We start from the raw sequence: 22327 nt of genomic DNA, 5'->3' as shown, positions 1-22327 counted from the left end.
GAATCAAAGAGCTGCCAACCATGTTAAGAAGCATATGTTTATTAAAAGATAAAACTCATTTCAATAATTAACAAGATCAGAGTTGACATTATGAATGCCAGCATTCATAACAAAAAGTCACAGTTTTGGTGCACACAATGCATATTTAACAAGAGCTCAGAGTTACCCATAAAGAAGAAAATATTGCACTGTTTTTTCTTATTGTTACAAATCAACAAATTTTCAAATTTGGCAAAAAAGCCTTACATTGTAGTTGTCTCTTAGAGAAGCACCTAAATATGAATCTAACAAAGTGCTATCACAGTTCAGTTCAGTACTTTTTGGTGGCTGGCTCACTAAGATTGGGTTTAGGGCCATTGGTCTGTCAAGTGACAGCTTTCTGAGAAAACATCCTGCTGTGTCACATTTTCAGAGGTTTTCAGTCACAGCTTAGTAAAATCTTTCAAGCACATGTAAGTTTTCAGACAGTGTTCATAAAGTGAAGTCTGTGCAGATCTATAGTCGCATCTATAGGGATGTGGATAGTTGGGTAGATCTCAGTTTCATTTGCCTGTTAGAGGAACATTGTCTACGTCATCGTCAGACCAAGGGTGGTCTGTGCATGCCTGAAAGAAACAAGAAAAGATATTAAAACATAATTTTCAGTCAGTCTCTAAACTTTCCATTTTTGCATTTGTACTTTGCAGTTAGATATCGCTTGACTTCTGCTATCAATGTATAGTGAGGTTCTAAACAGCTAAGGTTTTTGCTTGTGTAAATATTGTCATCCTAAGAAACGTCAGTATTTGTACCATCTTCACAATAGAAACAACCTAACAGGTACAAATTAGAGCTTGGCATTCCTTATGCTTGAAAACTATCAAAATCCAAGAAATTTGTCTTTAGCAAACATGGAATCCATTCTTTAGCATTCTCACCTGTCTGTATTCAAATCGGTCCTGCAGATAACGGTTTCCGAGACAAGTGATGTGACCAATGTTCTGCTTGGAAAGCCCAGCTACCCTGGCTGTGAAGTCAAGAGTGAAAGCCAGTTTGACCAGCTCGGGTGCTGTAGGTAGCACAGTGGGTGGCTTGTGGGTTTGCATTGCCTCATTCTCCAGGTAAGCATCTGCCATCTTCTGGAAGGAGGAGTAAGACATGCGCTGGAAAAAGCTGCTCAGCATGGGGTTATCTTTCAGCTGAAGGAGATAAGGACAATAGAGCTATCAGTTATGTATGTTTTGACTTACTTGAGATAACGCAGCAAAGACGAGCCTTTTACTGTAATCCAAAGTAATTCCATAAATGTGGTGAATGAATACTTGAAAGCTGTTAGGGAGCTGACTCACTGCAATACTTTCTCATTGTACTGTGTACACTTTAAGGAGCAAGAAAATATTAAAAGTCTACAAATACTCAACAGCTTAAGTAAAAAATAAATAAATAAAAAACTTTAAAGTGATGCATTAGAAAATACAAACAGGAAATCACTGGGTAAAAACCTTTTTGTCTTATATTACATTTTGCAATACACACACAATTAACTACTGCTGGCTTGTTCACTTATAGATCTAAGGTGATTTAATGTAAAAGTGTTTCAGCAGACCATATGGCACAGCAATCACATGACCTGTGCTTGGTTTTCAAAGCTATGACTCAACATGTACTCTGTAAAGCTCTTCCTCCTTTCTAAACTTAGTCACTTTTGATGTGTTTTCAAAAACATGCCTCTAACAGACAGAGGTACAGATGGATGATTTAAAGCCTGAACTTAACTGTCCTTTTTAAAATTCTTTTTCAACTTTTAGATTTAAAACACTTGTTTCCTTGTCAACCATATCTTTACTGTATCTTTAGCTCTTAACCCTGGTATATCCAATTATTAAAAACTACTCTGTTATTTCCAACTAATACTTTTTCACTGACAATCGGAGGAAATACCCACCTTTCCATCAATGGCATCACCCTCCTGTATGGTCAAAGCAATAATCCTTTTGATAACTTCTTCTGAAAACAAACACAAACAGGAACTATGAACAGGTTTTATTAAACAGAAACTGTTTAAATGATAATTCTACTATGCATGTTTTTCTTCCCTTTCGTACTTCCAGTTCCAGATTTTTATTTTTATTTTTTCACACACTATACTGTCGGCAATGAACTATTTTTAACAGCTGCAAACTACGAGCAAAATAACCGATTTCTTACCATTGGACAGAATTTCCGTTTCCTCTTGTTCTTTGACCTCATGTACAATTTTTTCAAATTCTTCCGATACTTTCTCATAGTAGGCGTATGTCGGTTCGACGCTGATCACAGCTGTTAAGCAAATGTTTGGATATTAATGAACAATTTTTAAATGCAGTAACATGACAGTAATATGAATCTTCATTTCTGCTACAGTTACCTTCTACTCCAGTGCTATCAGTAGAGTTGACATCTTTGCCAAATTTAATTGATCTCAGAGACCGCCTTTTGGACAATTTCCTTCTTAAGGACTTTTTCCTGCTTGATTTCTTTTGAAAGGAGATCTGAGTTGTGGGCAGGCAGTTAGTTGCTTGGTTTGAATCGTCAAACATCTCTGATGGACTGTCTTGATGTTCTTCTTTGTCTTCATTCTTGAAAATGCCTAGGAAAGTCTTCCAAAATGAGAGTTTCTTGATCTTTTTGGACTTTTTAGTCTTGATTTCTAGCTCCTCTAATTTCTCAGGATCTTTCATGGGTTCATACATCTGGGGTTCAGCCACAGGAAGCACACTAGGTTCACTGGGATTTAAATCCTCGTGCAAGTATAGGGAAGGGTCGCTGGAGGATCGTCTATACCTTTTGGGCATGGTCACCCACTTTTCCATCTTCCCTGCTTTCTTTGCCCTCACACTGCCATCATTCAGGCTCAGGCTCCGCTTGACATAAACCTCCAGGATACGCACTGTGTCCTTATGGGGCACAGAAATAATCTGGCTGTGAACAGGCCTTTGTTTTTCTATTGCTGTTTCCATGGTGGATTCTAAGAGGAAGAAGAGAAAAGCGTACTGTTTTATCAGATTTAAATCTCTTAGTTGAAAATCACATGAACTTTCTAATTAATTTATACTGTTATATCTTACTCATTTTTAACGCTTTTTCAAAAAAAAAAATCTTGTTATATTGTCTTTATTGATTAAGAATATTACGGTAATTAATGTTTGAATGTTGCTCACGCCGTTCATGATCATGCCAATTTCAATAAACATGAAATATTAAGTTTATAAAAAATACATAATGCCTTGATCTAATTTCTGAAGTAACACATAGGATATTAAGACAGTTACAATGCACGCAGTGCTTTTTTTGTCTACTGTTCTAAACAGTGTTTAAAACGCAGATGAAACAGGAAAGTGTAACTGAGTTGCGTTAGATAAAACGGTTATTACTGCGAGACAAATGGAGACGCGTTTTTAAATACTGTTTAAAAGTCAAAGAAGAAAGAACAAAACGTACTAATGGTCAAGATAATCTGTCAGTAAACTCACCTCTACCCGTTGAAATCGTTTAATTATCCGAACGAAAAATTCAGATCGAGGGTTTTGAAGGTACTCGCTGTAGACAGACTTATGTCTTACAAAGAGACTAATGTACCTGCTGACCGAAATCCCGGAGCTCCTCCCCCTGGGGTTTACGTCGCCGCTTTCACCTGAGATAACGTAAATTGACACCAGGGGATTTTGAGCGGTCCACCTATGTTTCCGGGTTTACATAGACGGCGGTATCGGACCTTGTTTACGGTTTCTCTTTAGCTGCGCAGTGTAGTAATCGGCTACGTTTAGGAAGTCAGCGTGTTTCCTGTAAAAGGGTGGCCTTTCTAGAAGAAAAAATAAGAATTCATCGCTTTGGAGAAAAACCTAATAAAAATAACCCAAGTTGAAGAGCTGAAATTGCTGACATTTCTAAATCTAGATTTTAGAATCTAAAATGCAGTGACTTGATAAAAATGATTTTAAAATTCGTCCTATCTTTGTTTCTTAAGGTTACTATTCATATTTTTATGTCAAATCAAAATAACTATATTTTATCACTATGTGTCAGGGTCAGTATTTTGATGTGTTTTACTAACTGGATGACTGGTGACATAACTTGAGGTAATCCACTCTGTGGGAATTTAGTTATCCTCAAGATAATTTAACAGTTGCTGAGCTGTATGTCAGAAAATAGCAGGTCTTCCCTATTCATGTGCATTTTAGAATTTTATGTACTGAAAATCAAGATTTGGATGTTTCATGAAAATTTCTAAAGATGAGTGCAAATGTTGCTTAAAGAGTTTTTTTGTGCATGTGTCGATGTAACTGCACAATACCCATGTTGAAGTTTAAGATTGAGGTTGCTTAGCAGTCTTCCAAATGTTATATTTGAAATTTTGATTTCATTATACTGTACTGCCCATTATTTAAATTTGAAACTTTTAAATAGTGACTTCAGAATAAAAACAGGACTCATACTGTATTCATCAACCAAACATGCAGTGCTTGGAGGCAGAAACGTTTATTTTCCTTTTCTCTGTTATCTTTTGGATGCAACACAAACACTACAAGAGTGTTCTTCCAGTTCTGCTGCTGTTTTTAAAACGTCTGTATGGTGATGCTGGCATTTTAACTTTGCTAAGGTATGGGATTCATTATACACCTTTACACAGTAAAGGCAACCTTAGATTTGTTTGCAAAACAAATAAGGGACTCATTCTTCTGTATAGCTGACATTAAGGTCATTTTACATGACTCAGGTTCACAAAGGCAATACTCAAAATGGTGATACATGTCCTGGATTATATTGATTAACCTTATATTAAATTCCCTTTTTTGAAATTTCCTTAGGAATATGTTTCAAAAACCACATTTGGAAAAATGTTTTGTCTTTTTCATTTTATAGCAGTCTACTTCAGTCTTGACCAAAGTCTTTTATACTTGACCCAATCAAAGATGACAGAAATCAGGTTTTTGTAAATAGTTAATTAACCTTCCCTGATTTGTGAGTGTTGTGGGATAAAGTATCTTACAAAGAAAAAGACTCACCTGTTTTCATTCAAATAAGGTGTTTACTTCTAGTTTATCTTTCTGTCCATCAACTTCAGTGACACATCACTATAAATAGTCTTATCCTGATTTCTAAGAAACCATAGACAAAAGGTTTCTGTCATATGGACTTTTTGCAGCCAAGAATAGTTTTGTCTATAAGCTGAACTTATTTCACTAACTTGCTTTTAATTCATAAGCTGATGTCAAACCTGACATATTCCAAGTCTTTCTAATATTTTGTGCATTTTGAAATAAATGAGAGAGTGCAAGTTACAAAATAAAAAAAAATAAGACAGGATTGTTTTGTAGTACCCCAAAATCTCCACGTGGTGTCACACTTACCAATGAAATTTAACTCTGTTAAGATCTAAACACTCAGGTCACTTTTGTCAGGTGCACCTGGTTAGCACTGGGCTGGAGTCGCTTTTTGAACTGACTAGATCTGGTGACTATGGAAGCCACTAGAGGGCAGTGAACATGTTGTCTTGAAAATGGGTGCATTGTATACATAAAGGTTTGGACATTGTAAAAAAATAATACCTGTGCCCTTTGTTTAAATTTTTTTACTTAATTTAAAAAAAACAGCAAGAGTAATATAAAAATAATCTTGTTGCCATTACATTAAGATTGTTTTTTTTTAAGAACCAAACATATTTGATGCTGAGATTTAAAAGATGAACCTACAAAAGAGTACATAAATTGTGCCTTGGATGCAGCATATCTTAGCAGCATATTGTAAGCATTAATTTCAAGTGAAAGTTCTTATTCCTGATCAAAATAGGAATAAGTGTTTTAATTGATGAGGTGTATAGATAAATACTAAATTCAGTTACTTGCATCACTTCTAGTAAGGCTCGCTCTCCATGTGGATTTACTCAGACTTATCTTTGTGTAAAATTTATGACTGGAATCCTTTTCTCAGTCATACTCATTAGACTTTCTGATTTTTCCAGTTTGTTGTTGTCATGGAAAGCATCCTGGGCTCATACAAATTCAATGCTCCATTTACTGTCTGGCCCTTGGTGATACTTTAGGTCACCTTCTTCATTTTTCATGGGTGTTAAGCTTTACAAATGTGAGACTCACGTTTCGTCCCACAAGGGTTGGTCACTGACCTCTGGAGCTTGCAGCAGAACAGCAGAGCAGTCACTGTGCATTTACCTGTCATAAATCTTTATCTCTTTGAGTCATTACTTCTCTGTGTATCCAGGGGCGCCTCTCTCCAATCATAAAATGATTTGTGCTGAATAAGGTAGCTCACAATCCATATAGAAACAAACTCAAGAATATACAACAGATCAATTTATGCCTACTAACTAAATAAATCTGTTTTATAAAATCTGTTTTATAGAAGCAATATTGCTGAAAGTACTATTTGAATAATGTGCTTCAACATTCACTGTATTCTCATTCTGCGTATCCTGAATGGTGGTAAGAAAAAATTCCAGGAATTTAAAAATGATTTAGCTTCATAAAATAAACATTTAACATGTTTTTAGAAGTAGTTGTTCTTTCAAAACTGTCACATGAGTGTCTATACTATCTAAAGAATATGTTACTGTTGTCATGTGTTTGTCCGGGAATTACTTTGCAAGTTATTGTTAGTCAGTCACAACGATACTTGCAAAAACAGGTATGATAAAGTTGATATGCTTGTTTTTTACAGCACTTTTTCTATTTTTCCTGAGATTTCCAGAAGTGTTAATCCTAAATATTTGTTTTTTACTTTCGATTTAAACAGATCAAACTTTAAACACTTCTAAAGGTCTCTTGGGGATTTTCTTAAGCTCAAATGCTCTGTGTTGTCCAAAAATGTTTCTGAAGCAGTAGTAAAACAACTATTCCCCTGACTCTTTTGTAGTTTGTATAGAGACTAGGGAAATGTATTCAGATTCCTTGAACATTTCCAGATTTTACCACTGAACAGCCATATACTTCTAAGTATTTTGTTGTGATTTTATGTGACAGGCCAATATAATGGAGAGCATTTTTGTGACTGAGAAACAAAATGATACATGATTTTTCTCATTTAAAATGTATCAGGTATATTTGCATTTAGTTCCCCTGAAACAGGTTATTTCTGGAGGCAAATTATTGTATTTGAAAAAGTCTCAAATTGTTCAAGGGGAATAGTAACTTTTGCAAAACAATGTACTTTGTGCTTTGAAGAACATTCTTTGCATTTTCATTTGTAACCTCTGCTGGACTTGTATTCTTATTTTACGCTTACAAGTAAAGCAAACATGTAAGTAAATAAAACAATGTATAAAGAAATTGATTAAAACTTTCACATGGAATTACATTTTTTGGGATGAAGAAAAGGGTTTTTTTATTGCATCTTTTGACCATTTCACAAAGTATTGTACTCAAAAACAAGGTACAGGCAGCATTTTCTGTGAAGCACTAAAAGGCCAGACCCTCACTTTATACAAAACAGTGTCTTTATTTGCTAATTCATTATCTTCTATTATGCTGACAGAACATTGAGTTTCCTATCTCCATTAGCAAATTATTGGATCCCTTTTCAGTTCATAATGTTAGTCTTGTAGTTAAGGAGCAGGCTATAAAAATTTAAATGCAAAGTCACAGTGTGGAATCCATACCTTAAGTAATACTGTACGCTAACAAAGCTGAGCTCCCATCAATAGCAAAATCACTTGGTGTTGCACACTTTTCTCCAAAGCATTCTCATGTCTGTGCTCTTTAGTTTAAATCCAGACGAGTTGCAGTTTCTCAAAGGAACTGAAGAAGTTTAAGCGATTTGATTTGAACACAATTTGCTGAGTTCCAGGTGACTTTACTCTCTGGAGGCAGAAAACTACTGTGCACAGGCTGCTGTCTGTGCAGCTCTGACAATTGAATTAACGTGTCTGCTGACAGTACAGTAACCCAATCCACTGATATGAGACTCACTGTCTGAGCTTTTGCGTGAGACTCGTCCATTGTTTCCTTTAGAGCAGAGGGACGCAGCTTGTCACCAGCTCAGAGAGTCAGAAGTAAAGAGCAGTCATGCTACAAAGATATTTTTAGTTCTACTAAGATTTGCACTACACTGGTGTGTCACAGAGACAGGACCGGTTGGTCTTTGAATCACTTTCTTGGGGTGATTTTTTTTATCAAAGGCGGGCTGGATTTGATATCTTCATGGAACTTCTCATGAATTATAAATGCAGCCTCACTTTAGCTTTGACCTTGCCTGAGCCATCTGTCTTTTTAAATGCTAAAATGCTAACAGAGGGTATCAGTGGGATACCCTCTGTTACAAAGATCAGAAATCAGAAGAGTGGCATGCTGACCGCAGTGATAAGTTGTCAAGTTGAAAAGACTCAAAAACACAGCACGACAAAACAGAAAAACAAAAACCTTTATGGCAGAAATTGACCTAGGAAAAACAAAATCCAGAAGAGCAACATAAATTTGGTACAGTTTAGAGAGACTGACTGGGAATGTTTTGTTTATATAAGAAGGCTTGGAACAAACAACAATTAAAACGGCCTCTGTCTTGCCTCAGAGGCCAAGATAGATCATGTAATAAAAGATTAATTTTCACTGCATATTTAACTTGGTGCTTTTCTTCTGAAGTGATCCCAGTCAAAGACATTGTTTCCCACACAACACTGTAATTTTCCCGGTTATAACAGTACAGCCAACAGAACATGTGATCTAATTACCGTAGGGTTTTTTTCAACATTTGTAATAAATATCACAGAGAGTGTCAGTTTTCATCTGTATCAATTTGTAGTCATTTTTTCATCATCTCACCCATGTTTAGCCAGACTCTTTTTTCTGTTCTTCATTAGCTAACAGGCTTGTTAGACCTCAAACAAACATCTGCTCCCCCAGTTTGCTATTTACACCACCTATTTATATCAATACAGAAAAAAAACCCCACAAAAAATATGATTTTATTCTATTTTGTCATAAGACAGGCGCATCACACAATTATTTTCATCATGATATCAGCAATGTGAACAGCCAGTGAGAAGGTGTTAATAACAAGCCAACATGAGGTGTTAATGAGAGTTCAGCCCTGAAGCCAAAAAACTGACACTTACACTTTCATTCATCACTTTTATAAATAAACATAAGGAAAATTTAAGCTCAAACTCATAAATCTGCTTAGACCTGTGCACATTTTATCTCAGAATAAATTCTTTAAAAAATCAACAGAGGGAAGCATGACGCAGTTTGGGTACATGTTTAATGAAAGGCACTCTTTGCTGGATAAATAAAACATAGCAAATTATGACACTGTACTGTACAATGTTGACACATACAGTAACAGTCTTAACATATTCAGTGCTTTGTAACGTAGTAAAGTGCTAATTATTGAAGTGACCTACTCATGTCACCTTATTGCATTATATTTTCTTAACAGGTACAGCTTTTTCAATGGATGAAGAACACAATGTTCTTCTTTTAGAACCACACATCACCATATTGCATTTCTTAGGATTACAAAGGCATTGACTGAGTTACAATTACATTCACTGACATTTCAGTACAATCAATATTTATATGAACAAGACACTCACATACATTAAGTTTTCAGTGACAGAAATATTTCATGCATAAATGGTTCCAATTCATGTTTTTCTAATGGAAATTACAAGTCACATGTTATCACAAACCCAGTTAGCTCATTATCATTGTATGACTCTCAATCTCATGTCAAATATATTGTTTCTTATTATAAGTTTAAAATACCATAATAAATTGTCTTTATATATATATATATATATATATATATATATATATATATATATATATATATATATATATAAAATGTTTGTGTGTATGTATGAAATGTTCAGATATGATAATGGAGATTAAGCCTCAGCTTAGCCACTATGCCATGCATTGAAGTACGAGATAAAAAGGCAGATGAAAAAACATACTTAATTTTTTGTTTGTTTGTTTTTGCCCTAACCTAGTCTTGTCACTGTATATACATACATACATATATACACACACACACACACACATATATATATTTGATCTCACATTTCTTGTATACTTAAACACATTTTCCCTGCCAACAATGGATGATGTGAAGCTCCTAAAGTGCTTAAGACATACACAGAAAAACATTTTCAGTGCAATGAAGTGATGCAGTTTTACAATAACAAGTGTTGACATGTTCCATTTACAGTTAAAACCATGTTCATTTGGGCGTGGTGCCAAATTCTAATAAAACCTGTGGATAAAAAAAGCAACTTGCGTTTTTGATCACTAAAACTGCTGCATGCAAATTTTTTGCATGTATGGTGAAGATTAAGCAAGTTTATATTTAAGTTTGCAGGCTAGCTATAATATTAATAGCAGACATGCTACTCTGCCAGCTATTTATCACGCATATATTGTTACATGGAGAGGTGCCGCAGGCTCTACATTTGCACCTATAGACCTGCTGAGAAGACAATGTGTATGCCAATGTCCTATGTTACACCTCCAACACTCGCCTGCCCTTGAACATGCTGCCAAGACCAATCTTGATTTTGCTGAGTATGATAAAGTGTAGACTAACAATGAACTATGTGAGCTCAGATTACTTGATTTGTTTTCATCTAATGGACAAATATGCACTATTTCTGTCTAAGCAAGTCAATTTTTAGGTGAAATGTTGGTCTGTTGTAGAAACCATATCTTGCTGCACCGTGTATTCTCTGAGTTACTGAAGCAGTAGTTGCTGAGTTATGTTAATTGCACTTTGACACATTTACATGCAGACAGACAGCTTGTGTACTGGTTGTCTCACCACATGGTGCCTAATAATACTGTAATCATTTGCACAAGTGTTTCAAGTACAAAAAGATGAGTGAATAAACCGAGTCTGTCTCACTAACACATATGCTTGATTTTTTTTTAATGTCTATCTTCCTCTGACATTAATAAAAAAAAAACTTATCTTTTTCAGTGCATGCCATTTTTCTCATTTTGCCATGTGCCATTACTTTTGTTGAGAGAAAGGGTACTTCCATACTTGTTAGCAGCTGACATTTTCTGGGCAGCTTCTGCAGCTGCATCCATCACTTGTTTCTCTTGCTGCTCGGTCTCACGGTGATAGAAATAGTTGAAGTTGGAGACAATGACAGGGACTGGCAGGGCAATGGTCAGGACACCAGCAATGGCACAGAGGGTGCCGACCATTTTGCCTCCCATTGTAATTGGGCACATGTCCCCATAACCAACAGTGGTCATGGATACCACAGCCCACCAGAAGCCATCAGGGATGCTAACAAACTGCGTCTGGGGTTCATCCACTTCTGCAAAGTAGATGGCACTGGAAAAAAGGATGACTCCTATGAAGAGGAAGAAGATTAGCAGCCCCAGTTCCCTCATGCTGGCTTTTAGGGTTTGACCCAAAATCTGAAGACCTTTTGAGTGGCGGGAGAGCTTAAAAATTCTGAAGACTCTCACAAGTCGAATGATTCTTAGAATTGCCAAGGACATGTTCTGACCTGCATTCATATCTTCGTCCGGCGTTGTGGCCAGCTCGGTTCCCAGGGTGACAAAATAAGGAATTATAGACACAATGTCAATAATATTCATGATGTTATTAAAGAAATCACTCTTACTGGGGCAAACCACAAAACGGACACCAAGCTCAAAGCAGAACCATATAATGCAAATAGTCTCCACAATGAAAAATGGGTCCGTGAGATATGTCCACACAGTTTTAGGGGCAGGGTAAGAGGCAGTTCCGTTGATCATTTGGATGAAACCTGGAGGAAAGTCGCTGTCCTCCCTGAACTCTGGAAGAGTCTCCAGACAGAAAATAAAGATGGAAATAACAATGACCAAGACAGAGACCAGAGCCACAGATTTGGCCGCACTGGAGCTCTCAGGGTATTCGAAGAGGAGCCAGAACTGCCTCTGCAGTTCATTGGTGGGTAAGAGGACTTCAGGTTCTTTAATAAACCCTTCATCTTCACGAAACTGCTCCATTGCTTCATGGCCCAACTCATAGAAAACAATTTCATTAGCAAAAATGTCTAAGGGAACATTGGCTGGTCTGCGGATTCTCCCTCCTGACTGGTAATAGTAGAGAATCCCATCAAATGACGGACGATTTCTATCAAAAAAATACTCATTCTTCATTGGGTCAAAGTATTGTAATCGCTTCATGGGATCACCCAACAGCGTCTCTGGAAACTTACTCAGGGTACTGAGCTGGGTTTCAAACATCAAGCCAGAAATATTTATGACGACCTTCTCATCTTTCTCCTCCAAGCAGTGCTTTTCGAACAGATCTTCATTCTCATAATAATCCTTTAGCATCTTACTGAAGACACTGTCAGTGGGAGACTCACTGTTTGCCAGGAGCTTCAGACTGGAGATCAGACTGCCACTGCTGGAGTTTGCCTTGGAGGTAAGAGTTGGAGGAGTGGAGGGGGAAAACCCTTCCTGCCCAGACTGACGCTGTCGCCGTCCTCTGCGTGGCGACTGAGGAGGAGAAGCCAGCCGGTGGGCCAGCAAGTTCTGATCAGGAGCCTCTGAGTTGGGTGAGGTCGGGTAACCTGAGTCGCTTGGGTCACCTAGGTTGATGCCAACATCGTCCATGTTTTCAAAATTAACAAGCGGCACCTCCATTGCCTGCTTTGATGCTCGCTATGATGGTCAATCTGGTTCCGGGGACAGAGAAGGAACCTCAACCAGTGCCACGCTGAAGATCGCGCCAGAGCTTCTCTCCTCCTGGTTACCATTCAGGCTGCTGGACAATAGGTTTGGATTCAGGCCTTTGGTTAATCTGTAAAATAGTGTAATAAAAAGAGACATATTAAATTCTTCTTAAGTGGTGCAATCTAGTTTTGTTGATAAGGAGATTTTCTGTCGGCTCCTGTTTGCATCAGCAAAGAACCTGCCATCTGATACTCTGCACGTACAGTTATTTTTCTGCTTCAATTTCTTTCCAATGACATAAACGAAAACTCACACTCTGCAAGATCAGACGTGAAAGTGCTTACATGCAGCATATGGGGCATTATTGCTGATAATGCGTAGCAAAACTATTTCCTCTGGCAAAACAACTGATCCTCCATCTATGACTGATGCCATAAGCTAATTCAAAATTAAACATTTTTGTTTATATGTTAACATCAATATTTTTTAACCCTAATTTCCATTGTCTATCAGAATTATTCGAGTTCAAAGTAGTTTGTCAGTCAGTTTTACAGCTGTCGTATCTGTTTATCATTCCGTTAGCCAGGTTTGAACAGGTAACTAAATTGTAACATACACCATAAGGCTGCAATTCACTTGACACTGAGGGCCCTTCAAGACTCAAGGAGATTCACATGACTCGGATTCCATTCTCAGCTTAGCAGATAGCATGGCAGTTAAGGGTATAGAGTTAAATCTTATATAAGGAAATTATAGATGATAGACACATAATTATGTGAGCTAAGTATCCCATGTTAGCGACAAAGGGTGAACGAGTCCAAGTGAGAAAACAAAGGACATCACCTAAGAAGTAAGAATCGACATCCTTTGATTGGAGACACTTTCCTGAATGTAGAAAAAAGAATTTCAATTCAGATAGGTTATTATCTGTCACTAGCCTGACATTTACAAAAACAGTTATCACTGTAAGGAAACATAAACATCAGACCTGACTGTCAAAGAGGCACGACATGCATGCAGTGAGGACTCACCCATGTCCCTGGCTCTGCAGAAGTTTCTGTGCCCTCTTTGTCCTGCCTGCCAGCTCCGCTCTGTTCCCCACTTCCCTCACACTCCCTCATCCAAACTTCCAATCAAGAGTGTCTCTAGCTGTATTAAAGGTCCCACTGAGTAATTTAACACCATGTGCGAAACCAGAGAAGCTGAATACACCCTCACAAACTCACAACTGTACACAACTGATCTCTCACTCTTTCACAAACAGAGATAAACAATAAAACACCCACAAAGGTATCTGACTACACTAAATGTAGGGGTCACCTGGCTTTGTTCTGGCTGCTCCCTCCTCCATCAGTGGGGACATTATAGGTAAGCTCTGTGATAGGAGATTTACTGTGCAGGAGCCAATCGCTGTTTGATGAGGGGAAGGGAGTGTGGGTCCCACTCACTTGCCTTTTTTCTGCAGACTAAGCATCCACTTGCAGGATTGAACTATTTTTGTCCTTTTTTACACTACTTGTCAATATCTGCAACAACATCTGTTTGCCTGGGGGCTTCAGACTGTTTTTCATCTATCCTGATTTGGCACAAACTCTTATTTCATCTGGCATCTGATCTGTTTCTGTGTTTTCTTCTAATCCTTACACAGAAATCCTTCATTTTTTGTAAACAAGTGCAAGGTCCAGTTTCATATATAAAATCTGTACATACTTTTACTTAAATTTGCAAAGTGTTGAGGAATGATTTTTCAAGCTCATATTTGTTTATAAAGCTAATAAAGTCAAGAGTTAAACTAAACTGCACAGATTTTAAGATCGTATCCTCAGAGGGTGATGAAGGTCACTTCAACCATTAAAAAATTAAATCCATTATTTAGATTGCTGTTCTTTGTATTTTTTTTTTTCATACAAAGTTTTTCCAAGGATTTAAACTTTTAATTAAAGTTTTCCTAAAACTTTTTCAGAAGGGTGACCAAGTTGGTTAGACAGGTTGAGTGTTGTGTTTCCTGATTGAATACCACTGCTCTAATGCTAGATATCCTCTGTGCACATGGCCGTCAGTCTGCTGCAGCCTGCAGCTGGCTGTCTGCTGGTCCCCTCTAACACTGCGGTACGAGCAGGACCACTGCAGACGCTCTCAGGGACGCAGCTTCAAGGTCACAGAGAACTTGACAGTCTCTGCGGTGTCCCCATTCATCACCACACACTATCACCTCGTTATGTGTCGTCACGGTAACATCATGCATCCATGAATTTAAATTTCAACTTTGTGCTAAAGCAACTGAACCAAGGAAAGCCCATGCATATGAAGAGATGTGGGGATGTGCATCTGCTCAGACAAGCAGTAATTGCTGACTCGATATTCTTCACATGCATAGGCCTTCTCATAAGCTCCTGCATTGCCCGCCACGTCATTGAGAACAAACCCAGTCGAGGCATGACCTGCCACTAAAACACTTCATTATCAAATTTGCTACACCCAGAAACAGAGGCAGGAAGATCGACATCGATGGGGGTGGGATCACAGACTGCACGAGTCAGATCAAAAGTAAATAATCAATCCCCTCCACTGCAAAATGATTTGTGACAGTAAAAGTGAGAAAGGGGAGGTCTAGAGATGAGATATGAACTCTAGGATGACGTAGACTGCAGTTACTGCATTGTTACTCTTCTCAGGGGAACTCATGGTGTACCAGAGCGATTTACGCCCCTCCCTCCAGCCTTCCATGTAGCCCTCCATCTATCATCCATTCCTCCGCCCTTCCTGATGACACTATCACCTTACCGACAAACAATCTGTGTTGACAAAGCAATTCTCCATCAGCAGGCTTATTTGTGAACTACACTGGTGCTGCATCAGTAGAAACACCTTCAGCACACCTTCGCAGATGTTCGACTTTGAGCCGCTCCTGGTACAAACGGTGACCTCAGCCCAGAAGAGGAAAATTCTAACTTTAACATTGAAGAGAAAAAAAAAAAAAAAAACCTCCAGATATTTTTGGAATAGAAGAAAAAACTACACTGATGTAATTTTGCTGGCTATTTAACAACAATTTAGTTCTTTCAATACATAATAATGATAAGAAATGCCTTTCATAATTATTTTAAGCTAAACTTTACCTTCTGTTTATATTGATTGTCCCATCTGTTTTGAAAATTTGTCTTTAAGGTAATATTTTCTTCCTAGTATTCTGTTGCAAAGCAAAAGCATAATTTATTGAACACATTTTTTTTTAATTGCTTTAGATTGGAAAAGCTCAGCTTTCAGTCTGCAGAGAAAACAAAGATATTAAATGACTAAGACGAGGCATGTCCTGTAACAAAAGTAACTGGAGCTAGTGAACTACTTAAAATAGTTTCTTAAATTTGAAAAGTTAAAAAATAAATGATCATTATCTCCTCTTATTCATATGTTGCTCCATTCAGAGCTTTTTCAACATAACTTCATGTGAAGGGTGAAAATTTGACACAGATCAGTTGAAGTACATTGAAGTGAACAAAAAATCTCTGTAAGACTCTGCAGAACTGCAGACTCAGAAAGAAATCCTCACAGGTGCATCACTGGGATGGATTTCCATTCTTTTAGTGTTTTTAATGGTTATTTCTGTCTGCTAGTCATGAGAATTTTATTCAGGTTTAGAGCTCATCCAGGTATCTTTTTCTATCAGAGGTCCCCGATCTTTATTTACAATTACAAAATGACACATTTATGCAGAATATGACTCTTTTGCTTACAGTTTGTGATATGATACACTTAGAAAGAGTCCCACCTTGTGATATTGTGACAATATTATGGCATCAGGGTTTCTGTCTGCTGGCAACAGAATTTCAGTAGATCCTTTGCTCGGTGTGTGTAGGGTTGTGCCTGAGTTTCTTTTGCTTTTTTTCTTACTGAAGTCATCCAAGTATTTGGAACATCTAAAATCATCTGTGTCTTTAAACTGTGGAAGGGTTGACCTGCAGAGATCATGGGGCCCTCAATCAGGAAGCCCATATTCTTTAGGCACTCTGGCACTGTTTTCTGTGACTTTGATCAGAAATTACAATGTGATCTAAGTAAGGTGAGAGGTGAGGTACACCCTGGACAAGTCACCCGTTGATTGCAGGGGGAAACAGAGACAGACAAAAACAAATAGCCATAATTCACACCTAATGGTAATTTAGAGATACCAAATAACCTAACAGTCATGTTTTTGAACTATGGGAGGAAGAAGGAGTACCCAGAGAGAAGCCACAAATGCACATGGAGAACATGCAAACTCCATGAAAGGAGACCCCAGGCAAGGATTCAAATCCAGGATCTTCTTATTGCGAGGCAACAGTGCTACCAACTGCACCACTGTGCCGCCACAATGGTAGAGCATTTGCCTCATATATAGAGCCTAATTGGCCTACAGCTGTCTGAACAGCTCATCTTGTGCACATGATCTGGGTAATTCAATCTCAAAAGCCCAAACGCTCATCTATTAAGGATGACAGGATTTCAAAGAGCACGTAAGGTAACACGGATTAGATATTCCAGACTCGTAATCTTATAGCTGCTGTAAAGGCAACTGGTTATTCCAGTCTAGTAATCCTATATATCACTCCAGGGGTTCTCTTCATTACGTAGCATGGGTCAGGAAAATACAAGGGCATAAGAACTTTGGTATTAAAACCAACCCACACCACTTAACTGTTAAAAAAGCAAAACACTCACCTTAATTGGAATCTTCTAAGAGTAACAACAATACTAACAATGGATTTAGCTTTCTGTGGATTTGAGGCCATAAAGAGAAAACAGGGTTAAGGGCTTTATTTTTCACATTAATATATAGGAAATATTTGGTTCTTCTTTAGCCAGAGGGGTAGAATAGAAACAAAACTATGCAATATTAATATTTATATTCAATATCGAAAGTTTGAGCTAAAAAGTAAAACAAAGAGAGAAAGATTTAGAAAAGCAGAACTATTTTTGACTGCTTCATGGGTTTAAGCAGTTCACCTTGTGATTGCAGTGCTCTCTTTTTTATAAACAACAATAAAATGTATTGTACTATAATAATATATGCAAAACAAGAGAAGAATATGTTCTTACAATGTTATATTAAGCATAAAAGCTGTCATTGAATGATAAAAACAGTTTATTAGATAAAATCAATAAATGATCTAAAACAGGGCACAAAAAACTCAGCGTCTTTAAAACAACACAGTTACAGGATATAAGCTATCTGCAAACTTAATTCACAGTCTAAAGTTTGCAAATTACCTTCTCTCCTTCTCTTTCCTCTTTAGTAACGGGCCTAATGCCTTAATAGAGAAATACAATCCTAAAATTAACGTGACAAGGTGGGATCATAAAAAAAACATGTTCTCTCTCTGGGAGCGTTGTGGGCTCAGTAACGGTGTGTTACCTAACATCATGCGTAAAGTGTGCTGGAATTTACTCCTATGACTTCACTGCATCCTTACAGGAAGTGTCATTGCAACGAAAAGGCTGGTCACAATCTTCCCATCAAGATGTCTAGTTGGCTTTTTAGACATTTACGATATATTTGGGAAAAAAAATAATACAAAAAAAATAAAAATAAAAACAAGTTGCAGTTAATTTCAGGAGCTCTAGGAAATTCATTGACATGCTTTATAGTACAAAAGCAAAAGGAAAACCTAACAGAACAACTGTGTAGGAGTACAAATAAAACATTAACCACATGTAGGTGAATTATTTGCCCCATGATAACAAATCAATTTACTACGGAAGCAGTAAAATGTAAAAATGAAACTAAAAGCATATCAAATAAGAGAATGTTCTCTGAAAATACCAAGTAAAGCTTGTTCAAATATTTTAACAGCTAATCAGTGTCCAGCTGTCACTTAGTTCATATCGCAAACAATCTTGATGTCCCTCCCTGCAGGTGGTGGTCCCATGTGTAGCAGGCTTACTGATTTTTGGGCAGAGTCTGGCACCAAAAGATTCATGCCAGTAACCTTTCCTAAGAGTGATCTTCCTGATTTAGTGAGGCTCACCAATAAATATGATCTTATATCAGTGAGTGGCCAAAGTTAGTTTCTTTCCACAGGAAGAAGCCTTAGAGATTATCTGAGGAGTTCTGTCATCCTGGATGGGGCCACGTCCCACAAGGAGGAGACCCCAGCACAGACCCAGAACTTGCTGGAGGAACCAAATAAACCTTATGACCTGGAAATGTCTTAAGAACCCTTGAATTAGCTAGAAGATGTTGTTGGGGAGAGATCTCAGCATTTCATTTCTGGACTTATCTTATAAACCTGTCTTTGAGAAGACAATGCCTGGATGGACGGACGGACGGACGGACGGACGGACGGACGGACGGGCGGACGGACGGATGGACGGACGGATGGATGGAGTTACCCATAAATATAGAAACATTTTTATTTATAGTAAATGTTCTGATCTTTATAAGTAAAATGCTTTAATTATGGTCTAACAATCTGGTGTGTCATTGATGGAGCCGCCTGTGCGGGAGAGGATGACTTTACTTAAGAGTATTATATATCACAGGAAATCAGCTCTGCAGGTCACCCACATGGTCATATACCGTAAACAGAATCATACAGACTTAACTCAAATATCCAGATCAATTTTCTCCTTACGAAGCAAAAGACAAGTGCTAATCTGGACTGATATGACAGAACATAAAGCAGAACATGAAGCTGAACATTTGACACAACAATATTCGTATGTTCAAACTTACTTGATTAATAATAATAATAAAAAAAAAAACTCCAATGGTGTCTTTGCATAAATTATTGTTTGGCTGTTAACAATGTCTGCCAGATAACAACCGAACAGTCATTATGAATACCCCATACCAGCCAGTTTAACAGTATTTCTTACCATTGGACCGGGATGTTCAATGACTGCCAGTGTTATGTTCATCCAAACCCTCAGTTTCGTCCAAGTATTTCTTTTATCCCTGTCTCAAAGCAAACGAAACATCTTAAATACAAAGAACAAACTATGTAATCTTGGCTGATTTAAATTTTGAAGGTCAAGTAAAGCGGCGATACTTCATTGAGCTTTAAACAACAATGCAACATTAAGAATTTTTGCAACAACAAAAACACTGAAATCAACAACAACACTAGAAAATGATTTCTACTATGGCATTCTCAGTATAAAACAAAGAAAACCTTTACCTCATTGTGCTGCGGTGACGGGAGCTTGGCTGCAGCCGCTTACAGCTCCTCTCAGATTAATTCAGTGACCAGGCGACGCCAGAGTCTTAAGGAGCGATGGCAAATCTCTTTAAAACGGGACGTTTTGGCAGGAGGCAGGGCAGTTACAGTTACACACACCACAGAGAGGACAGATGTTTTTCACCACAACAAGGTTCCAGTCACTTGGATAAGTCTCAGCTAACACACAAACAAAGCAAGTCCTGTCACTGCACACAAGTGCCATTGTCTTATTTATGTGCTTTACAGCAGGACATGCACCTTGGGTTATAACAATATCATAACTCAGTAACAGTTACATCAAGACATTGGGGGACACTGTGGTAGTTCTGTGCAAGTGCTGATTGGGAGTCGTCTGTCCTTTACCGGGGTAATGAACAAGAAAGTCAGCCTGAGTTTGTGCAGCAGGGGCTCAATTTTCTCTGTGCTGGTAAAGTCCTGCACTGATCCGTCTTCCTGCCAGGTGCTCTTGTTTGGCCTCTCTATCATATTTCACAGTTGTGTGTAGGATTCACTGGTCATGTGCCAGCGTTTCTCTATGTTTTCACCTCTCTGTCCTTTCTTCTGTCCGTGTAGTGTTTACTGAAAATCACTGGAGCCTAAATGACAGAAGGAGCCTGTGTGAGTTGAGTTTTCACAGACACACCTTCACTTGTAATAGCTTCCATCCGTTTTCATTTATGCAACATGTGGTTGTGCCAGTGATGTATTTTTGTATGTAATTTCACAGCTGAACTCAAACACATATTTATGTGTGTGCCACATCTTTATGTGGACTTGAACATTTGTTTCCATTTTAATAAATTGCACCAATTGGTTCAGCAAATTACTGTTGATCTAAAAGTGACACCCTGAAAATATAATTTGTGAATGTTTTTGTATAATTCTTGAATAACAACTACATGAATAACATAATATTATCAGCTAGTTTATCAATGAAGTAAAACATTTTGACCCCATAGAAAATACAAGTGATCAATAATCTGCACAATAGAATCAGGCACACACAGCCTAGCAAAAATAGTCACAACCTTTATTTATTTATTTATTTATTTATTTATTTATTTATTTATTTCAAAAACATTTGTGAGTTATAACCCTAAACTTCAATACATTTTCTGGAATTTTATATGATAAGCCAAAACAAAGTGTATACTGCAATGTGGAATGAAACAAATACACATTTTATTTTTTATGAATGAAAACTCAACTTAAGTATTTGTATTGATTTACTCCCTAAATTTATATGTGGCATGCAGCACTAAAACCCAAACATCCATTCCACAGCTATTTCGCTCCAAATCATTTTAACCTTATCCCTATCATCGTCAAAAAACTTGAAACTGAAAGTTTTGCTCATTGGGTTTTTATGCACAAGGACTTACAAGAAGGTCGACGTGAACCTCGATTTAAAACAAAAACAAACAAAAAAAAGACAGAGTCCATTTTATGTTACAGAAAAGTAACAAGTTATTGGCAGTAGTAGTTCCATTTGTGGCATTGTCTGAAAAATTAATGAACATCTGTACCCAGTTGAAGTTGAAGTTAAGGCTTGGTTGGCAAGACACTCATGAAGTTATTGCTAGAAATGCAAAGAAGCAGAGAAATAAAGTGCAAATTTACCAAGACATGAAGCCAACAAATAGATTTTTGCAAATATAAGTTCAGAACTAAGTAGTACTTTTTTCTCGTAATTTCCATTTATTTAGTAAGCATGTTTATATTGTTTTGTTTTGTTTTTTTGCATTTACTTTCAATAGTTTACCAAGACTACCAAGTTTCTAAAGTCTATGATATTGCATATAATAAACAATGTTTCACATAAAGTTTTGTGTGATGCTAACATTGTCCGATTCTCTTTTTAAGTTTTAACTCTTACAAAGAGCCTGATGGTATCCCTTTCTGTAGGACTGCTACTATTACAAAACAATGTCATAGTGCAATGAAAAACACTATTTTGATTAATGTTGCTAAAGTGATCCAAAAACATAGCAGTGTGAACTTAGTCATTGCTATATACCTTTATTTCAATGATTATAATCAACATTTAGCATTATTCAACCTTTAGCTTCCATTTTGTCTTAGGAAGCTTGTCTTAGGGACCAGTGTGGGTCTTATCAGTGGCATGCAGCACTAAAACCCACACAACACCCATAATGCAGTTCTTCAGTGCTAATGCAGTCTCCTGGAGTAGCATTTCTTCTTGGCTTATAAAATATTTCTGCTCCCAACAGAGGGGCTAAATCCTTGTGAGGTCTCTGGTTGCTTTGTTCAGCCTCTAGGCGTTGGTATGTGCAGGAATTGGATACCTCAGTGTGTTTGCCTCAGTGGTGCTGGAAAGCCCTGGTTGCTGCCATGTTGTTGGAGACAGACAGACAGGTATTCAACTCTAAGCACTGGGTATCAGCTTATCAAGAGGAGCATTGCTGGCCTTTGTTGCAATTGTTGTGTTCCACGTGTGTTGCAGCTGCCTTTGTTCCC

At 37.5% G+C, this 22327-nt stretch overlaps 2 protein-coding genes across 7 annotated transcripts; both read right to left on the bottom strand.

The window, feature by feature from the left end:
- Nucleotides 1-23: 23 nt before the first annotated feature.
- LOC103134592 (uncharacterized) lies at nucleotides 24-3777 on the bottom strand. Of its 3 annotated transcripts, none has more exons than XM_016668964.1 (6): nucleotides 3492-3777; nucleotides 2387-2986; nucleotides 2188-2298; nucleotides 1925-1983; nucleotides 918-1178; nucleotides 24-605 (listed from the first exon to the last, which is right to left on the bottom strand). In XM_016668964.1, exons 2-6 carry the CDS (start codon nucleotides 2976-2978, stop codon nucleotides 543-545), a joined length of 1086 nt encoding a protein of 361 aa, XP_016524450.1. In that variant the 5' UTR covers nucleotides 2979-2986; nucleotides 3492-3777; the 3' UTR covers nucleotides 24-542. The 3 variants fall into 3 exon arrangements, with proteins under 3 accessions (XP_016524450.1, XP_007546957.1, XP_016524449.1); XM_007546895.2 differs by having other exon boundaries at nucleotides 1925-1986; nucleotides 3598-3771; XM_016668963.1 differs by having other exon boundaries at nucleotides 1925-1986; nucleotides 2387-2988; nucleotides 3493-3770.
- Nucleotides 3778-10906: 7129 nt separating this feature from the next.
- On the bottom strand, nucleotides 10907-20200 carry LOC103134591 (potassium voltage-gated channel subfamily A member 10-like). 4 transcript variants are annotated; one of them, XM_016668961.1, is made up of 3 exons: nucleotides 19808-20200; nucleotides 19506-19584; nucleotides 10907-12777 (listed from the first exon to the last, which is right to left on the bottom strand). In XM_016668961.1, the coding sequence occupies exon 3, from the start codon at nucleotides 12618-12620 to the stop codon at nucleotides 10941-10943; it is 1680 nt and encodes a 559-aa protein (XP_016524447.1). In that variant the 5' UTR covers nucleotides 12621-12777; nucleotides 19506-19584; nucleotides 19808-20200; the 3' UTR covers nucleotides 10907-10940. The 4 variants fall into 4 exon arrangements, with proteins under 4 accessions (XP_016524447.1, XP_016524446.1, XP_016524448.1 ...); XM_016668960.1 differs by lacking the exons at nucleotides 19506-19584; nucleotides 19808-20200 and adding exons at nucleotides 13494-13535; nucleotides 13682-13958; XM_016668962.1 differs by lacking the exons at nucleotides 19506-19584; nucleotides 19808-20200 and adding an exon at nucleotides 13971-14225.
- Nucleotides 20201-22327: the final 2127 nt, after the last annotated feature.

The sequence above is a fragment of the Poecilia formosa genome, unplaced genomic scaffold (assembly GCF_000485575.1).
Source record: "Poecilia formosa unplaced genomic scaffold, Poecilia_formosa-5.1.2 Scaffold18, whole genome shotgun sequence".
NCBI lineage: Eukaryota > Metazoa > Chordata > Actinopteri > Cyprinodontiformes > Poeciliidae > Poecilia > Poecilia formosa.
This window is presented reverse-complemented; position numbering and strand designations above follow the sequence as displayed.